The sequence below is a fragment of the Fukomys damarensis genome, unplaced genomic scaffold (assembly GCF_012274545.1).
Source record: "Fukomys damarensis isolate Sample0158 unplaced genomic scaffold, DMR_v1.0_HiC HiC_scaffold_21, whole genome shotgun sequence".
Lineage (NCBI taxonomy): Eukaryota > Metazoa > Chordata > Mammalia > Rodentia > Bathyergidae > Fukomys > Fukomys damarensis.
Window position 1 is genome coordinate 22,015,089 of NW_022900933.1, and position 19,591 is coordinate 22,034,679.

General features: G+C 36.8%; 1 protein-coding gene across 1 annotated transcript in view; it reads right to left on the bottom strand.

The window, feature by feature from the left end:
• The window catches only part of Cep128 (centrosomal protein 128), a 410,341-nt gene that overhangs the window by 70,834 nt on the left and 319,916 nt on the right, over positions 1-19,591 (bottom strand). Inside the window, exon 21 of the mRNA XM_033766889.1 lies at positions 6,659-6,708. Coding sequence (XP_033622780.1) covers positions 6,659-6,708 — 50 coding nt within the window. The remainder of the gene's footprint in view (positions 1-6,658; positions 6,709-19,591) is intronic.

Below are 19,591 nucleotides of genomic sequence, written 5' to 3' on the forward strand. Positions count from 1 at the left end.
TTTTTTTTTTTTTTTTTTTTTTTTTGGTACTGGGGATCAAACTCGGGTCCTTGCGCTTGCGAGGCAGGCAGCGGAACCACTGAGCTAAAACCCCACCCTGCCTTGCTTCCTTTTCTTAAATGAGAAATTCAAATTATAAATAAATAAAAGACAGTAGGAAATAGCTTTTTGCAAAAGGGAAGGAGACCAAGAGATGAAGGGAGGGAGAAGGGAGAGGAACGAAGTGGATGAAAACAAAATTAAGAGGTTTTATGTACAGTACCAACTCTCCAAGAAGAATGTCATCATTACGTACTAATAAAAATGTTTTTAAAAAGACAGACAGTAAACCATGGGCATTAATGCCATTGACCTGATACTAGCCCAGTTTCTCCCATGGCTGTCTGCTAGAAGAATGGCCATCTCCCGGGTGCACTGTGATGTGCACGTGCTATCTCGTCAGTCTCTGCCAGGGTAATTTATTTGCTCATGTCAGTCCCACTCTGTAGTGGTTTTCCTTGCTCACTTTATCCACAATAATGTAAGTATCAATACATCTACCACTGTCATTTTCTAGTACCTCTAGATGAATATTTATTAGGACTGCTTTCCCCAAGCACCTAAATAACTTCAGTTTCTATTATTTTCATTAATACACTGTGCTGCCATAGGCTATTCCCTAAGTAACTGAAGTAAGATCATGGTGGGGAAAAGTATTTTCTTCCCCTTCCTGTTCATTTAAAATGGTTTGTCTAGGCACTACTCAGGTGACAAATCCAAAATCCAATACCTGTCCCTCTAACCCTAGAGTGGTTTAAAAAAGCAATGATCAAATTCTTCACACAGAAGGTTGCAGACTACATTTTAAAAACCTAACTAATAGAGAAATTAAATGTAATTGTGGGTGACCTGAAAAACATCATGTCACTAATGTCATTTAATATTCTGCAGGACAAAGCTTCTGGAATATTTTACTTTATAAAATTATATAACCCCAATTTAAAAAGTAAAACCAGACAGTCTATGCATTTCCAATGAAATGTCTAGTGATATCAAAGAACGTAGAAATACTTGAAGTAACATTCAAATTATAGGCTTTCCAATGGAAATGCTTCCTTTTGTTCCCTAAAATACTAAGATTGATATTCACAGGTAGCCCAGTAATCAATTCATAATTTTCCCCTGTGTGTGTTTTTTACCTCCTCATTATACTCAGTAGTTACCCAAAGATCGTACCTCATTCGGCATAATTTGCCCAAATATGAATTTAAATTACACGGTGACCCATGGAAAAGGCAGAGGGGAAGAGACAGAGGATGAACAGAAGGCAATAAGGAGACTGAGAAAAGGAAAGACTGAAGGAGGAGTTCCATGTGGGTAGGGACCAGGTCTGACTTCTTTACTTCTGTATCCTAAGCATGCTGCATCAAGTCTGGCACATAGTGAGCACAATAAATAGTGTATGAAATTAAAATTTATCCGGGACCTGCCAGGCACCAAGGTTTGCACATTTCTTATCATAATCCTCTCAGTAGACCTATGAAGTCAGTATTATTATTGTTTCCAAATTATAGATATGAATACTGCCTCAAAGTGAGCTACAAATGGCCTAGTAAAAGAGGAAACAAATGGTCATGATCATTTAATCCTAACTCATTTCAAATAAAATGAAAACAGAGTATCAGTAAGTTAGGAAAAGAGAAGGGGCATGAGTTCTCCAGATATCATGTTTGTCTAGTGACTTTTATAGGTGGGCCTTTGAAATGTTTCTTAAGCAGGATACGTTTAGTACTGTGCTTTGCATTTGGAGGTTCTCAAAGCAACATGAAGGAAAAATATAAAACCACGAAAAGTGAATCATGTAGGTTGGTACAGTATTTTTACTAATAAAAACAAAAAGTGGCAGCAGCACCTACCTACTACCAGCCGTCACAAGTAAGGTGTCAAGTTATTGAATACATTTCAATAAATTGAGGAAAAATGGATTACCTTTTGTCTATTAAAATGATACACAATGTTTCTGCTGCTCTTGAGAGAATTAAGGAAGGAATTTGTTTGTTCCAATGTACCTCAAACCCTTATGCAAACAGAACTGTGATACCACAATACTCATTTATAGTCAAAGACAATACTTGGTTTTTAAGAAGAGCAACACACAATGTAACTGCAAATAAACGTCACACACACACACAAAAATGAACCAGACAATGTTAAGTTCCAATGAAGAATTCTTTGAATTACAAGCTGCATTATAATAATCATTGTCAAGTATATTTGCCTCCACAGTTTGCGATTCTTTGGAAGACTAAAAAACATTCTCTTCCTTGCTGCCTACCTCCCTCTTCCCTGGCATCTCATCCTGTCCACTTCTTCTTACCATACACACCAAATTACTCATTTATTGATCATTGGGTCAAAACTGTATTCAGAGGGGGAGGAAAAAAAGGCAGGGGAACAAAAGGAGAAGGAAAGGGAGAAGGAGAGAGACAGAGAAAAGAAAGAGAGGGAGAGTGGGAGTCAGGGAGAGAGGGAGAGAAAGGGAATGAATGATATTACACATGTGGATGTCTCCTCCAAAAAATGTATGTTAAAAAGTGAAGTCTAGGTCAAGAATAAGTATTATTTTTCAATAGATGAGCCCAGAGAAGATCTTAGAAATAGGTGTTAAACAAAGACTAGTTAGGTGGCGCCCATTTGTTTAGCCCACTGCAATTCACTGAATACCTACTGTAGTATAAGGCATGGAAGTCAGTAGTGGTATTTAGGAAAATGGAGGACTTGAGAGTTGCTTCACAGATATAATGAGAAATTAATGTTCACTGAAAGGCAAACTTTTATTTTGCTACCAAAATTCATAACTAACAAGATCCAAAGATGCAACAAACACTCCATCAGTTCTGTTGAGTATTTCCCCCTTGAAATATTCTTTTGCCAACATTCATGACACTATATGTTCTTGTAGTTATGGTTCATTGTTTGTTTATGTCCTAGTCTGCTTTGCAGGTTTTGGGCCTTAGTTTGTTATGTAAATATGATGCTCCCTAGGTTTCTGACCTAGCTTCTCATTTGGGCTCACTACATACTTCCCCTGAGAGTTATGTTCTCATCAGCTGTGCGATATGGAGCATATCTGATGGCATCAAATTGTGTGCATCTTCTTCAAAGCCCTGAGAGCTCCAGACAAATGAAACTTGCCCAACTCACCCCACAACACTGCCACCTGGGCATTTCAAAATATATAAAATTGAAGTACTAGACCTCCTTCCTTAATTAGCATAATTAACAATGAAGTTGCTAAGCCAAGAATTCCAAAAGTCGTTATTAACTCTATCCTTTTTATTTCCAATCTCAAAGTTCCACTGCTCTTTCTTTCTTTCTTTCTTTCTTTCTTTCTTTCTTTTTTTTTTTTTTTTTTTTTTTTTTTTCTTTTTTTTTCGGTACCAGGGACTAAACTCAGGACTGTGTGCTTGCCAGGTGGGTGCAGGAACACTAAGCTATATCACCGCCCGTGAGGTTTTGTTTGTTTGTTCCTTGTTTTTCCCCACTGCTTTTTGTAATCTAAACTATATTAAGAAACTAACACTAATTTTTCAGGCCCTCTGCTGCCACTCAATACAGGACACCAACATCTCTTGCTGAGATTCTTACAAATATGTGCTTAACTGCTCTATCTGGTTTCTAACATAATGCCCTCACTGACACTGGTATTTCAATTCACGAACGCCTTTGTTTGCAAACAGAAGAATTAGGCAAAATTTTGTTTTCGTTTGCAAACTGCAGAAAGACTGATGCCTTCTTCCCCACACAAACACAAATGTGGCTCTCTTTTCCAGAGTCACAGAACAAAATTAACATTTTGAAAAATTAACTTCATGTATTTTCAACTTTACAGCCAGTTACCTATTCGAAATGCATATTTGATCACACTGTTGTCCTTGTCAAACTCTTCCCTGGTTTTGCATATAGTAAAGTCCAGAATCCTTTATGATATGGTTTAGACCGCTGCAGACCTTACAAAGTCCTGGTTTGCCTGTCAGATGTTACATTCTACCATAAAGAACTTTTAGTTCTTTAAATATGAAATTGTGTCCCTTTTATCATAAGCTTTCCCATATCCTTTCCAGTGCCTAAAACTTTTCTTAGCTTCACCCCAAACTTCTGTAAATAACTCCTAGCTACCAGTGAAAAACTGGCTTCCTTTGGGAAGTCTACGTAGATTGCCATGTGGTCAACCCGTCCTATCCTAGCTCAACCTATCCATGCGCAACTCAACCCCACTTCACTTCCATGAAACCCACTCTGACTGCCAACAAACAGCACAAGCGTTCTTTTATGCGCCCTCAGTAATTTACACAGCCCCTCTAGTACAATTTTCAGTACTTTATTATAAATAGTCTTTACCACTAATTTGTGTATAGAGGGCAAGAAGCAGAGACATGCAGCTTGCCTCTGAACCCTTAGCACCTAGTACACTGCCATGCACAATGTTACTGCTCAATCAATATTTGTTCAATGAATAAACAGAGGGCTTTCATTACAGGAAACCGGGAAGAGTTTAGAAATAAATAAAACTTTTTATTACAGGCAATTGGGAGGAGTTTGGGGATAAATAATATACCGCCTACTCTCCTTAAGGAGAATAGCATTAAATGCAGAATGTCTGTTCTACATAATTATAAGATGATAATGAGTAAATAAAATCGACTCCAATTTGGATACATGAGGATTTGCTAACGTTGCAAAATGGAATTAAATATTTAGCTCTCCCTTCTGGAATAATCTAATACACACTAAACACTTCTAGAAGACAGCTTTATGATTTTATATTACAGGTGAAAAAACAGGCAGAGCAAAGTTAATTGAGTAACCCAAGGTTACCCAGTGAATCAGAAGCAGAGCCAAGACTTAAAAGTCAAGGTTGTTAACCTCCAATCTTTACCGTTAGCATTTTTTGGAAACTATTTTGTTCTTTCTCCCCCAAAGTACTGTTGTAGTATTTTAAGAATTCAAAGTACATAACAGCCTTCTTCAAACTACACCTATTCTATTTGTATTTGAATGTAGAATATATATTCTAAACAATTAATACACTTTCCATGGATTTTTCTCCAGTCTTTAATAATAAAGGCTTTCATGTGAAATGCCTCTGCACTCATGTTTCTCTGAGAAGTGTCAGCACCTTGAATTATTACTGTAACGTTAGTATCAGATGTTGATCACCACAAGTGTCAACATTTAACTCTTCTGCTGTATCACAGCACACTGTATATTCGACATCTATAAACAACCATAGCTAGTTATCTACTGCATTCTATTGCTCTGAGTGGACACATTGGTAGAAAATGCTGCCAATATTTCATAAACATTTGAGAAGCAAAATAGACTATTAAATTTAATGGGATTACTGATTACAACACTTGTATTGTGAGAGAAATAATCTCTAAACTAGCTGTATTAGCACTTCAAAAGCCTAGATGAATATTCAAAGAATATGTTTATACATAAACTACTAGGGCCAATGGCAATCACAACACAGTATCAAAATGTCTCAAAAAGACTTTGTTACCTTCTCAGTATAGTGAATATACATAGAACTTTGCTTTTCACAACAAGTACTGCTAATATTCATATCACAGAGATGAGGGGCGGTTTACACACTCGAGGTTTTTCCTAGCTTCACAAATTTCCTAGTGCTTTCTTCCTATACATGAATATAGCATAAGATGTTAAAAAGAATTTAATCTGTACAAACTTGTAGTCAACATGCACCACTTTTATGGCATACACAGAACTGTAGTACTTCAGCATTTTCAGATCAGTTATATAACTTTTCTCTTCATTGTCACACCAACATATATAAAACTTCCAGTCACAAAATATTGCCCTTGTTCTTTTGACTTTATTTGACTCATTATTCATTCACTAGAAGCAAACATTTTTATCCCCAAAGCACTCAAAACAGCTCTGTGGGTCAATCTCTCGTCCAGTTCTTACAGTTCCAGGCCCACAAAGAACTTTAAATGTCCAAAATATTTTGTCATTTGAGTTTAATAACTATGTTTCCCTTCATAAAGATAGGCATTTGAGTTACCCATTCATGTTAGCCCAATGTAAAAAGAAGAGAGAACTTCCATTAGACACCAAATTAACATCATTTGCTTATACCATGAAAATGTCAATGAAATTTCCAATAGAATCTTCCAAATATTATTTTCCAAAAAATGTGCATACTTCCTGGGTAAATTGAGAGGTTATCCCAGGTAAATGTTAAACTCCATATAAGTGTTAACATGCCTGGTTGGTCACTAGTAGGTGACAGCCATGGAATAGAATACATTTGACTTTCACATGCAAATGAAGATTGCATGAATTCATCCTCATTCATCAGCCATGTTTTTGGGGGATGACTTTGCTATCTTTATTTCCTAATGCTGAAACTACCATAACGCTACAGCCAGGAATAAAGGCTGCTTGGAGTAATCTAGAAACTGAGTTGGCTTTCTGCTTTAGATTATAAATGACATCAAAGATGTCTAAAGGACAGCTTCAGTTCTAAAGTTTTGACATAGTATTTTTCACCCCAATGTTGTAGTAACCTCAATGTGACAATAATGAAAAATAACAGGGGAAACATGTTTTAATACCACAGATATTTGCTCTATTGGAAAAGTTACTTTACCTGCAGAGATTCCATTTCTTCATCTTTTCTTTGGGTCTCTTCTAGCAAACCTACAATAATAAAATGAAACATCTATGAAAATGTAATCATGGAGTACCTTTTATCAACAAATGCAATTCAGTCAGTAGTTTCTATAAGCTGTTGCCTAGAAAGAATAAAATTTTATGTAGAAATGTAAGAAGCAATGTTTTTAAAAATACCCTAGGACTCCAACTGGTGAGATGCAGACCATGCCAAGCATTAGCTGCTTGAGAAGCTCTGGGAGGTCTCAGCTTTAAAACAGACACCACAGGGTGACAACAAACCAATTAGAACTCCAAAATCATACCGATATTTTTAGAATTTGGTCCAATACTTACATAACTCAAAAGTAACAAAAAATATCCTTATAAAAGGGAAGATTCTTTTAAGAGAAAAATTACAACCATTTGCCTTTAAAATAGGCCACCATGCCAAGGTCTATCCCAAGCGTCAATTTTTATAATCAAATTTAAACATCCTGGAAAAATGAGTGTTATCAATGGAAGCGGAGCACCACCTCACTGTAAAGCCACATTAATTATCTTTTCACACTGAGAGGGTGGGAGCACTGAAGCTATATCTGAGACATTGGCATCATTTCAGAGAAATTAGTGGCTGGAAGGAAAAGTAAGTCAACTTAAGAAGGACCTATCTTACTGCAAACATACACCCATGGTGTCTCAGTGCTGTACATTAATTTATGAACTGGCTATAAACAAAAAATGATTTGGCAAGCAGAAATTTCTGCCTGCAGCTATACCACCCTGTGCTATGATCTTATTAGATCTCACAAACCTAAAGAATGCTGGGCTGAGTCAGAACTTGGATAAAAACTGGATAGAAACACCTACAGCAGTACACATTAGTATTAGCATTTACCTTACTCTGTTATTCATGTAGGTTACCAAGAGGCTATGCTACATAAAAGGAAAATATAACTTATAGAAACTCAATATGTATCCCAGAAAGATAAATGCAAATGTTTTTAGCAAATGCTATACTGGTTATAGCAGGAAGTAGGAATATACGGAATGGGTCGGAAAGCCAATCTGGTGTATGTCATAACCGAGTAGGCAAAATACTGAAACATCAGGAAACCCGGCAGATTATATAACTGATAGTAATAGCACTCTGAGACTACAAAGCTAAGAAGGCTATAGTGAAGGGGCAGGCAATCCCCACAAGACACAATGCCGTACCACTAAAGATAAGAGGTAGTTTTTCTTCTGTGTCCCTTAGAGGAACTGACTTTGCTTCTCCAAACTATCCTTAATTAACTAAATCAATAATGATAGAAGAACATGCTGATATTTTAGAGTACAATTTTTAAAGGGCATCTGGTTGGCATATCAGATTCTTAAGTTATAAGGTATATAAACAAACTTGGGGTGCAGCAGACTCCATACGTATCCTCAGTCATTCCTTTCCTCACAAGCTTATTATTTTGCATGGTGATGTTACAGCTACTTCCATCAAGACACCATGTATACCTGCTTCTTTCCGTCCTACATCTGGGCTGGTCTCTTGATTCTGTGAACAGGATACAGCAGCAAGAAAATGCGCCAATGTGCACAGAACTTCAAGAGGCCCTAAACACTTTTACTTTCTACTTGGGACCCTGTCATTACCATTTGAACAAGCCCAGGGAACTTACTAGGTAAAAAGAGAAGTGCATCTTAGGGCTCTTCCCACTCCTGCTACCATAAAGGTTGCCCTGCTGGTAGCCAGCAAATGTCCAGACAAGAACTGCCCAGAATCAAAGCTGTGTATAGATGACTCAGAAGTAAGCCTAACTAATAGCAGACAAGCTTCCCAACTAAGCCCAGTGCCAACACCAACTCAGAGATAAGGAACTTAAGAAATAAAATTTGGGAACCATAAGGAAGAAGTTGCCAACTGATAGCAACCAGTTGCTAACTGAATACAAAGCATTTGGAATATATTTAAGAAAAATTAACAAATACATGGAGAAAGAGGATCCAGATTCTAAAGAGAATAACAACTAGAGCAGGTCTGGGTAGGAAGGACTGTAGGTAACAATAACGAATAGCTATTTTATTTGAAGTACTTCTAATCTTTATATCACTCTACTTAAAAGGAAATCCTGAGATTAAAGATCCTTGCTTAGATCTCTTCTCTACTGCTTAGCCAAGCAAAGTATGGAGTACTCTCACTGATAACCCCAAAACTATGAACAGAAATAATATATTCTACATATAAAAGGGTACTAATAATAAGAGAAGGGAAGGAAGGATGAATACCTGATAGGTCAAAATACAGATGCCCATTTCAACAAGTTTCAGTAAATCCTGTCATTATGTCATTAGCCCTACTCTCTTCAATACTGATGATATATACAATTGCTGCTCTATTTCTCAGAGGATATGACCATTCTGTTTTATTACTTCTGGATATTGCGAAGTTCTCAGAGCTGGGGTCTGTTTAATGGTGCAGTGGAACTGGAGAGATGTTCTATGGAGCCCATAATCCACACAAGAAAACAACTTGTTCCTCCCAAGTCAAACTGGTATAGCAAACATAACATATATTGGATAAGTTATTGGATAAATAATGGATACAGGTTCTCTTATACAACCAAACACAACTCATTCATCTGAAGAAATACAAATGTGAAGAAGTTCAGTCTATCTTTCCTTTTGAGGATTTCCTGTTCTTCTCCATGTGATTCCTGTGAAACTTTCACTTAAGGGTCCTAACATACCCTGCTAGATAAGTAGGTCATGAACTAGGCTGGTGCGTAAACCATCTATTACCCTGGTGCTTTCAAGACTGTACTTTCCAGTATGCCAAAGGAACTTGGCCAACAGTAAAGCTGGCAAAGAAGAAAGCAGAGCTAACAAACAGAAAGAGTTGGTTAGGGACTATATCTACTGAAGCCAACACAAAACTCCTGGACTTCTAACCAAATCATCTTTTTACTTTTTTGCTTTTGATTAAATTAGAGTTAGCATTTTTAAAGATTCTCTGAGAATGCAAGTGTATTAAACCTTAACTTCACAAACCTGGAGAACTTCAGAGTTGGGAAGAACTTTCTGTTCCACACTGAAACATTTCATTCTAAAATAAATAGATGAAGATTTGAGGCTGAAAGAAAGTGAATGGCTGCCTGAGATTACCTGGTTAGTACTAAAACCACATCTCCTATCTTGTACTCTACCTTATCATGCTCTCACTTGTACCACTTAGTAATTAACTATACCTTCTTACTGTCACTTATTTAAAAAATACATGTTTATATTCCTCAGACTTGCTTTAGGAGTTCTCTGATGTCTATAACCAGGGTTTCCACATCTCCCTAACTACTAGCTTTGGCACCTAACTTAGATCCCAGAACTGCCTTCTTCACCTTTGTGACTGTTCACTTGTTAGGTCCTTGTTCAGGTACATGCATTTGGAATGATGAACAGGATTATTAACCTGTGATGATGAAATATGGTTACCGTGCATCACTGAGAAGCACTACTTCACTGCAAACAGGTGCAGGCCAAGTGAATGGAGGTGAGACCTCTAGATAGTTGCCATGAAATAACACTATGACAGCTGAGCATGATTACTGTCCCTTGTTATAGTGAGTAATCTTGTTTGTTCTTCAATCCTTAGAACAAATCATCAGCATGGAAAAAGCGGTAGCACTGCTATGATCCCTTACCACTGGTATGTTCGTTTTTCCTTTATTATTCTCTGGTTTTCTGTTTAATACAAACAGCAATTCAACTGCCATGCAAAATGCTGTGGCTAAATGTGCTTCCATCAACATTAGTTAATGAAGGATTTTTGGTGAAAAAGGCACTAGCCCTGTGTATTTTCCTTGGATTGGCTCCAACCTTTAAATGTACTGATACTAACTTATTATGACACATAGTCATTAGATGGGGAAAAAAACTTCACATGAAAAAGTAAGACACTATATATGATAATTGGAGAATTTGGTTGCTTTGTTGCATTTTGCTTGTTTCTCACACAAACAGGGTAATATATCATGACCATAATTTTTGCTAAGACAGTTTTGTACCACTGCTTCTGCAGTCTTTCCAACCAAGGGTCTGGCTATTTAAGAACGTTTAATATTTTTTAATGTTGTTTTTGGTTTCTTGTAGCCAAGAAATTAGATAAGCGTTTTCTTTATTTATTTGTCCAGGTGTACATGAACAACACACCCATCTAGTAACTTGACCCTTCATGTGAATACTGAAGATCAACTTCAGAAAGATCCAACTTTTTCCTTTAACCTTTACAACAAAACATTTCACTCATAGGCCAGCTGATAATGGACAGAAAGTCACAGGAAAAGGGGTTACAGCAACATTTACAATTGGACAGAACAGTACTGGAGGCAGAACATGCTGAATCAATGACTGCGGTCTAGAGAACAACCAGATACAGCAACATTGACAATTGGACAGAACAGTACTGGAGGCAGAACATGCTGAATCAATGACTGCGGTCTAGAGAACAGCATTTAGATTCTGGCTCTATAGCTCACTTAGTAATTCAGGTCTCCCATTCAAAGTTATTCTATGTGTTCTGGGATTTACTAAAAAGAATAGGTAATATAAATTCTCAGAAGAGCTCAATATTTAAAAAAGTAAATTTGTGCATTTCTCTGTTGGATATAGTCAAAGCAAAACGAAATCAATCAAACAAAAAAGCACAACATAATATGCAAGAGGTCATAAAAGATGAACTTAGCTTTCCAGAGCACTCCTGACATTCAAGACATTGATCATAGGCCTAAACAATCGTTAGTTTTCCTTTTGTTCTTTGGCTATCCATTTACTGGAATCATTAACATTTTAGGGACAGAAAGTGACATATAAATAATGTAATCTCAAGTGTTCATCCTTTTAAAAGAAGTAAAATTTCATATTGTAAGTGAAATACATGATATCTGGCATATGTGCAAATAAATAATTTTAAAGGCTGTAAGGGAGCTGTTTCAGTGGGAGAAGAAATAGAAAATTAGGGGGCCAGCCTGCCAATCTTTCTTCCTTTACTGACAGGGACACCTTAGTGTTAAGATGGAAATAAGACTCAAATTATACTGGTTTTATAAAGAAAACCCCACTGAGCTAATCTAAACCCTTCATATACTATGGATGAAGTACATAGATCTCAGCCCAGGGCTTCTGTACTGGATTAGGGTGCAGAACTCCCCCACCCAAGATAATGACTGCTTTCCTCTGTCTTTGAAGATTTACTGAGATGACACAGTATTCTAAATTCTACCATATATGCTTGTATGTTTTTTAACGTCTTCAAAACTGAAAGAAAACTTCATCAAAGCACATGTGTAATGACAAGAATCTATGGGTCCTACATTACATTACATTTCCTCAATTGTGAGACAGTATCAAACAATCTGGTTCTGATGGGAAGCAAATACCTAAACACTTGAGAAGGCAACTGTCTTAGCCTTAGTAAGACACGTTCAACAAACAGTATGTAGAATATTTCACAAGAAAGAAAAGGGCTAAAGGTGTAGGGAAAATGGGAAGGGTAGGGGAAAGGTAATAAGAGAAAAGGAAAAAAAAACATGAGAAAATGAAAAAATGGAAATAAAGTATTTATAAATAGGGAAGGGAAGAGGGAGTTAAGGGAGGGCAGGGATAAGGGGAAAAAATGAGAACCAAGACCTGTCATGCAAAGATACAAGATTGCAATGACGAATGTAACTGTTCTGTATACCTAAAATGTACCAATAAACTCAATAAAATTTTTTTTCTTTCAACAAATGACTACTGAACAGTTCTTAGTTTAATATAGCACCAGCCAGCAAATAACTGCTTTTCCTATCTCATTATAGTAGTAAAGGCAAATGAGATAAAAAATATAATAATGACTATAGTAACCCAAGTACCTCAAGAACAATTCAATATATTTGGCTTTAAATTAATAGAGTAAATCCTCTCTATCATGGGTTCTACCCATAATTCAACCAATTATGGATTGAGAATATTCTTTTTTTTTTCTTTTTTTTTTTTTTTGTACTGGGGATTGAACTTGGGCCCTTGCACTTGCGAGGCAGGCAGCAGAACCACTGAGCCAAATCCCCGGCCAGAGAATATCCTTTTTAAAAAGTAGATTTCTACTCAATACCTACAGACTTGTTTTTTTATCATCATTCCCTAAAAAATACTATATAAAAATTACTTACAAAGTATTTACATTATATAAGCTATTTTAAGTACTCTATGAATCATTTAAAGTATGCACGTAGGCTCTGTATAAAAACTACACTATTTTATATAAGACATTTGAGTATTCTTGGATTTTTGTATCCATGGGAAAAAAACCCCAGTGGATACGAAGAGACAAGTATATAAGATAAACCCTTAAAATAGTAAGGTACACAGTAAGAATTATATCTGTCAGCTTTGACTATTATTTTTAAAAGTCACCTTTAAATATCCTTTCTAAAATTAGGAAAATGTGTGGTAAAGAATCAGCTGTAATTTTAAACAAACAAGCAAAAGAAGCCTCCCAGTACAATTGCCTCTAGACCTTGTCTATTACAGGAGCTGGGTTATTTAGAACTCTGCCATATCTACTGCCACCCACTGGCACATATTTGGATATACTACAATGAGTTAGCTTTCTCATCAGGCTGTACAACAGAAAACACACAGGTTAAAAAGAAGAACAACATTCAGAAAACATAGCTATCCCTTGTGGTTTGTCTCAGACACTGAAACAACATACTAGTCTACAGATGGAGCTCAACTGGTCTAATAAATGAAAGGTTTATCCACTGTCTGTCTTGGGTATGTGGTAAAATATCCAAATACAGGTACTCATATTTTTATTTGATGTTAATTCATTTCTGGTGAAACCTTCCATTTAGACAACTATAGAGAAAAAATATCTCTTGACCACAAAATGGTTAAAGTTCAGAAACCAGCACAATAATCTACCACATTCCACATTATTCTTAGGTCTGGTAGAGAGAAACAGATTATGAAATGAAAGTTCTGTCAACTACATTTTGCAGGGCGAGGGGGGTTTCTATTACCACTGAGAGAAAAGAGAGTAAAGTGTTTATTACAAAAGAATTCACAATTCAAATTGGTCAAAGTCTGTCTTGGTCAAAAATACTACATGTGATAAATATGGAAATGGCCAAAAGAAATGTATGGTCTTTAGGAAACACTATTTTTAAGTATCATATGCTCAAATCCAAGCATAAAAACATGTTTCTTCTTGCATGCACCATTTTTGAATGATGTAATAGAAAAGTTCTGCTTTTATGAAAATTCCATAGTTTAGAAGGTACTTTATCCTTATGTCTAAATGCACAAGGTGCAGCTGGGTATTCATAATTGGGTTTATAGACAGCTTATGCAACTGACTTGCTTTTGACCATCTCTTCTTTACAGAAGATAAAAGTTTTGCTGGTTTGTCAATGTACTACTTCTGAATCAGATTTAGTCTTCTTAGGTCTTCCAGATACCTGGGTCTCTTTTAGATCAAAACCAAATTTGAAGTTTTATTGAAAAATTACGGAAGTTCTTATGCCCTAAGAGAAAAACAGATCTCTTAAGTGAAATAATGGTATGTATGATGCACTGTGCACTTAGTTACACAGCACAGCTTAGAGTCAAACACCAGCTGCATCTCCTTTGACAGATCACACACACACAGCATGGACCAATGTGTGTATACCTAGTACATCACAGCCCAAAATAGAGGCTAACTTCTCAAGACCTTCAAGATATTAGTGCTTCCTTCATAATGTGGCCTAGTATTTTGAAATACTCCTTAGGAAAGTGAATGACTAGAGATTTTTTTTAATGTACATATAATATTTACATGAAAACATTTGACAGCAAAGTAGATGCGACAAAATTTTAAAGCTTATATATTGAGTATTAAAGTGTGGCCAGCCAAGAAAATCTCAAACCACTAAAAGAAATCCAAGGTCAACAATTTTATATCCAGGTCAATTTTATAACCGAGGTCAATTATTTCCCCACCTCTTTCCCCAATTTGCTGCCATTTTTAAATAGTAGGTATCACTGCTCCTCTTATACAAAATCCTTTCTTTGAAGATTTAATATAAAAATCCTTACTAGTCAGCTTTCACCTTACAGGGAGCAAATACCTGACACCTACAATTTAAAGGAGGAGAGGCTTAATCGGCTCAGAGTTGCACAGATTCAAACCTACAGTCAGCAGGCTCCAAGGCAAAGACAACATGATGGAAATGGTGGGACAAACCTGCTCACCTCATGGCAGCTGCAAAGCAGAGCACAGAACACCAGCAAGAGAGATGCCCTGCTAAGGCACACCCCAGTGTTTCACATCCACCTAGGCTCACCCTGTAATAGCCCATGAAGCTATACACCTCAGGAGATTAATCCACTGATGGGTATAACATTCCACCCAGGTGACTATTAAGATGAACAGATATAAGATCTTTACAGAAAATATTATCTTCTCACCCAGTGGGCTATCAAAAAATCATTTTAGAAGCATAGAAGCATTTTAGAAACATTACCGCCACCTGTTTTGGTGTGGGTAAATCATTTAATCTTTTTGTCTCAGTCTCCTTAACTATAAAGCCCTGAAATGCATTGACTCTTGATATTCTTCACAATATAGGTCTAAGGAATAACAGGGAGTTAAAAAGTGTGAGGTAAGTTTGCTAAAAGACTTTAAAATATTGAGAATTTTCTGAATTTAAATAAATTTAAGGACACACACTATCTACACACAATATGGGGCCAAAGTAATCAAAAGGTGTTTTTGAGAAAGACTCACAATGGACACTGATAGCTTTGAAAGTGGAAGAAGGAATGTAACCTCTCGAAGCTGGAAAGGGCAAAATCCCAAATTTTCCCCAAGAACCTCCTGGAAGAATTGGATCCCTGCTGCCACACTGATTTTAAGCAGGTGAGATCCATTTAGAGTTTAAATATGAAGCACCCCCAAAGACGAATGCATTGAGAGGTGAATCTCCAGTACAGCAACATTCAGAGGGGAGCCTGGAGAGGTGACTGGTCCATGAAGATGGTGTCACCATGCGGGCCTAGTGAAGACATGAGATCACTGGGACCATTCCTTTGAAGTATCTTTTCTCTGGCACTCTACCTGTCTCTCTGGTTCCTGTGCAATGCCACGAGGGAAGCAGCTTTCTTCCCCCGCAATGTTTCTGTCTTGAAGCCAATTGATCAAGGACTGAAATGGCTGAACCCATGGGATGGAATAAAAGCCTGCCTCCTTTAAGTTGTGCATCCAATAAATTCAGTCCAAGCAACAGAAAGGTGACTAACAAAGACCCATTTGGACTTCTGACTTCCAGATGGATAAGATGAAAAATTTGTGTTAAGTCACTAAGTTTGTGATAATTTTCTTACAGCAGCATAAGGAAACGAATGAACCTTAGAAGTTACATTAAATGATACATTGGACTAAGAGTAAATATAAGGACAACCACTCTCTACCTACAATGACAGGAGTACGTGATCAAAAGGTACTCCACATGGTTTATGGCATGCCCCAAAGGATGCACATAATTTGATGAAAGCCATGTGAAAAAACCCGGGACAGAGTAGGAACAGTAAAAATGAAGTCTCCGATGGTAAAATTTCAATGTAACATCTGTCATAATCTGTCAATCCTAGATTGCAAGTTCTCTCACTGAGTCATATACACTTATTTTAGGTTTCTTAAAAAGTTCTAGGCAAGTTTCTTAAAATCATCCCTCTTGCTGCCTAGGCTGGCGTATAATTATATAGACAACGCTACACAATTCAGTCATCCTTGAAAAAGGTAGGTGCTGATGTTCACATTTATAGCATAGCTTGGTGGGCACTATTCCATGTAAGAACTGGGCCTTTGTTCACCACTACCTCCTTTCTGCCTATCACAATATCTCACATACATTTTCCCCTATATTTGCATTTTTAAAGTAATGAAGACATTTATAAGAAACTGATTAATAACTGTGTGTAAGATGCTATATGATACTATTTGTAAGAATGTAGATGCAAAAAAATTAGTTTAATGTTATACCTGAGCTTATTTTCTTGGATTGGTTTTACAAATTTATGTAGCTTAAACATTTTATAATTCCCCTTACACAATAGGAAACAATGAGAATTCAGAAAGCTGCTTCCAGATAAAAAGCAAGTTAAAGAAAAGCCTGGTGAGTAGCAAATAATAAGGACACAAGAACAGCTACAATGTGGTTGAGAGTAAAGCCAATATGATGTCAGAGCAAGGGAAAATCTTCTCACAGAATTAGGCTGTTCATCTTCAGAGCAATGATAGTTAACACACCTGAACACATACCTCCAAAGCTGGCAAGAGACATAAATCTTGGACTGAAGAATTTATGTGAACCCAAAAAAGAATACAGGTAAGGATCCAGATGTGTTGACATACGCCTATAATCTCAACACTGGGAAGGCTGAGGCAGAAGGGTCACATTGAGTTTGAGGCCACCCTGGGTAATTAAAGTGAGTGAACTATGTGATGAGACCCTGTCTCAAAAACAATGAAAGAAAACAAAACAAAACACCAGGAAAGAGGATAAAGGTAAGGAAATTGATAGCAACACACTTCATAGTCAAAGCTCTGAAAACCTTTTAGCGAGACTGACAGGGGCGTTTCCAAAACTAGCAGTGGAACAAGAAGTAGTATTCTGATAGCTCCTACAGATATTAAAAGGATATTAAGCAAAAATTACAAACAACTCTACAAACACAGATTGACTATCCCTTATCCTAAATATTTGAGATTAGAAGTGTTTTAGCTTTATGAAGCGTTTTTGTATTTTTTTAGAATATTTGCATTAAATATACTGGCTGAGCATTATAGCTTGAAAATTGAAGGTTTTCTCAACTGAAAAACTTTGAGTGTCAGGCTGATACACAAAAAGTTTCAGATAACAGAGAATTTCGAATTTTGGATCAGGAATGCTCCAACTATGTAAACTTGACAGCGTAGATAAAATGGACTACTTGGAGAAACACATAGGATCATGTTACCCAGAAAATATTATATAACTTGAACTGCCCTGTAACTACCAAGAAAATTGATCATTTGGCTTTATTTCAATGTTCTAATTTTATCAGTATATGTCTGCAGTATCATCACATTCACTGTGGAGAGCTGGTACACAGACACAACTCAAATCCTTGTCTTTCCCCTTCCTCTCCACCCCCATTTTTTTTTTTTTTGCCAGCATCTGATTCATTTATTTATCTTATAAGTCTTAAGCCTCCTGAATATCAGGATTACAAGCAGGCACCAATATACCTGGCTAAATAACTTATGTTAAATATTGTTTTTTAAAAAACTAAAGGAAGCCATGTCTAAAGAACTGAAAGTCTAAGAATTAACTCTTGCAAAATAAAAAAAAATTCAATAAAGTTATATAAAGGAATAACTAAATAGATACAAATATTGGATTGAGAAGTACAATAATTGAACTCAACAACAGCTGTAGCCACCTTCATCAATCACCTTAGATAGGTCCTATGGAGAACTTGCTGCAGCTCGGGTATCAGCACTGCTGCGTCACCTTGCACATCTGCATTATGCAGGTGGCTTCAATCCGTAAACCTCATGAACCTTAGCTGGCTTCAGACCTTTCTTCTACAGCTTCATCACCTTTCTCAGATTCACATAGTAATTGAAGAGTGTTCCAGCCAGCCCTTCTCTGGGTAAGGCTTTCCCTTAAGGGAACATTCTCACGGGTTTGAACTGTTTAGACCACTAAAACTTTCTTGGTATCAGAAAAAAAGGTGATTTCACTCCCTCATTTGTCTGTTCACTGGAGTAGCACTTTTCATTACCTTCAAAAGTATCTTAAAATAAGGACCAGTACCATTTCCTCAGATATTATATTGTGTTGAAACTGATATTTTGCAATACTAATGTCTCTCCTTCCAATCTTATTAACTAGAAATGAAGTTCTTCTTGTTGACTTGAATATGTGGTTATTAGAAAAACAAAATGTTGTGAAATGCCAAATGGATAAGTAAAAACAAAAAGTTTATTAAAACTCTCCAAAAGGCAGTGGTATCTTCAAGTCCGATGAATTTATTCTATTTCCAAAATGCACATTGTTTTTTTATTTGTGAAATGTCTCCATAAATTTTCACCCTATTACAATAGCACCCTGTTTTCCCTATCTCCGGTCTCATGGCAATGCAATTATTCAGTTACAAACTGGAATGGAATCTCACATCACTTTTTGTTCTAAGACACTGTGTGGCTGCAAGCTTCCTATAGTATTGGATTCCAAGAGTGTGAGTGGGGTCAAGTATTTTAGGGATACGCCTGAGCTCCATAGAAACGAAGTTCTCCTCAATCCAGCTGTGATATTCTTGATGGATATGGGGGCAGGGCAGAAGAGCGAAATGTGGCTAGAATTTTCCACCGTGAGAGGTACAGACCAGACTGCTTAGAGTACTGTTTAGAAAGGGTTGGCTACAAATTCACTTCGAAAAGTTCCATTTCCTGTCATTAATGCAATATCTTGCATTGTTCCTGGCCTTTGCTATGTAATTATTTTTCAAATCCCACCTCTAAGAAAATAGCCTATTAGCTTTCAGAAACTACTATGCTAGTAAGCCTTCCACTGCCATGATAAGATACCTGAGAAAAAAAAAATCAACTTAAGAGCAAAGTTTATTGTGGCTCACGTTCTTAGAAGTTTTGATCCATGGTCTGTTGGCTTCACTGCTTTGAGCTTGTGGCACAGAAGCACAATGTGTGGGGAGCACGTGGGGGAGCAAAGCTGGTTTTAGGGTGATCAGAAAGAAGAATCAAAACAAGCAGCCAGGGTTCCCATATTCTCTTCAAGGGCATGCTCGCAAAGAACTACCTTCCTTCAACCAGGTCCCAGTACCTTTAGGGTCTACCACCTCCCAACAGCACCACAGA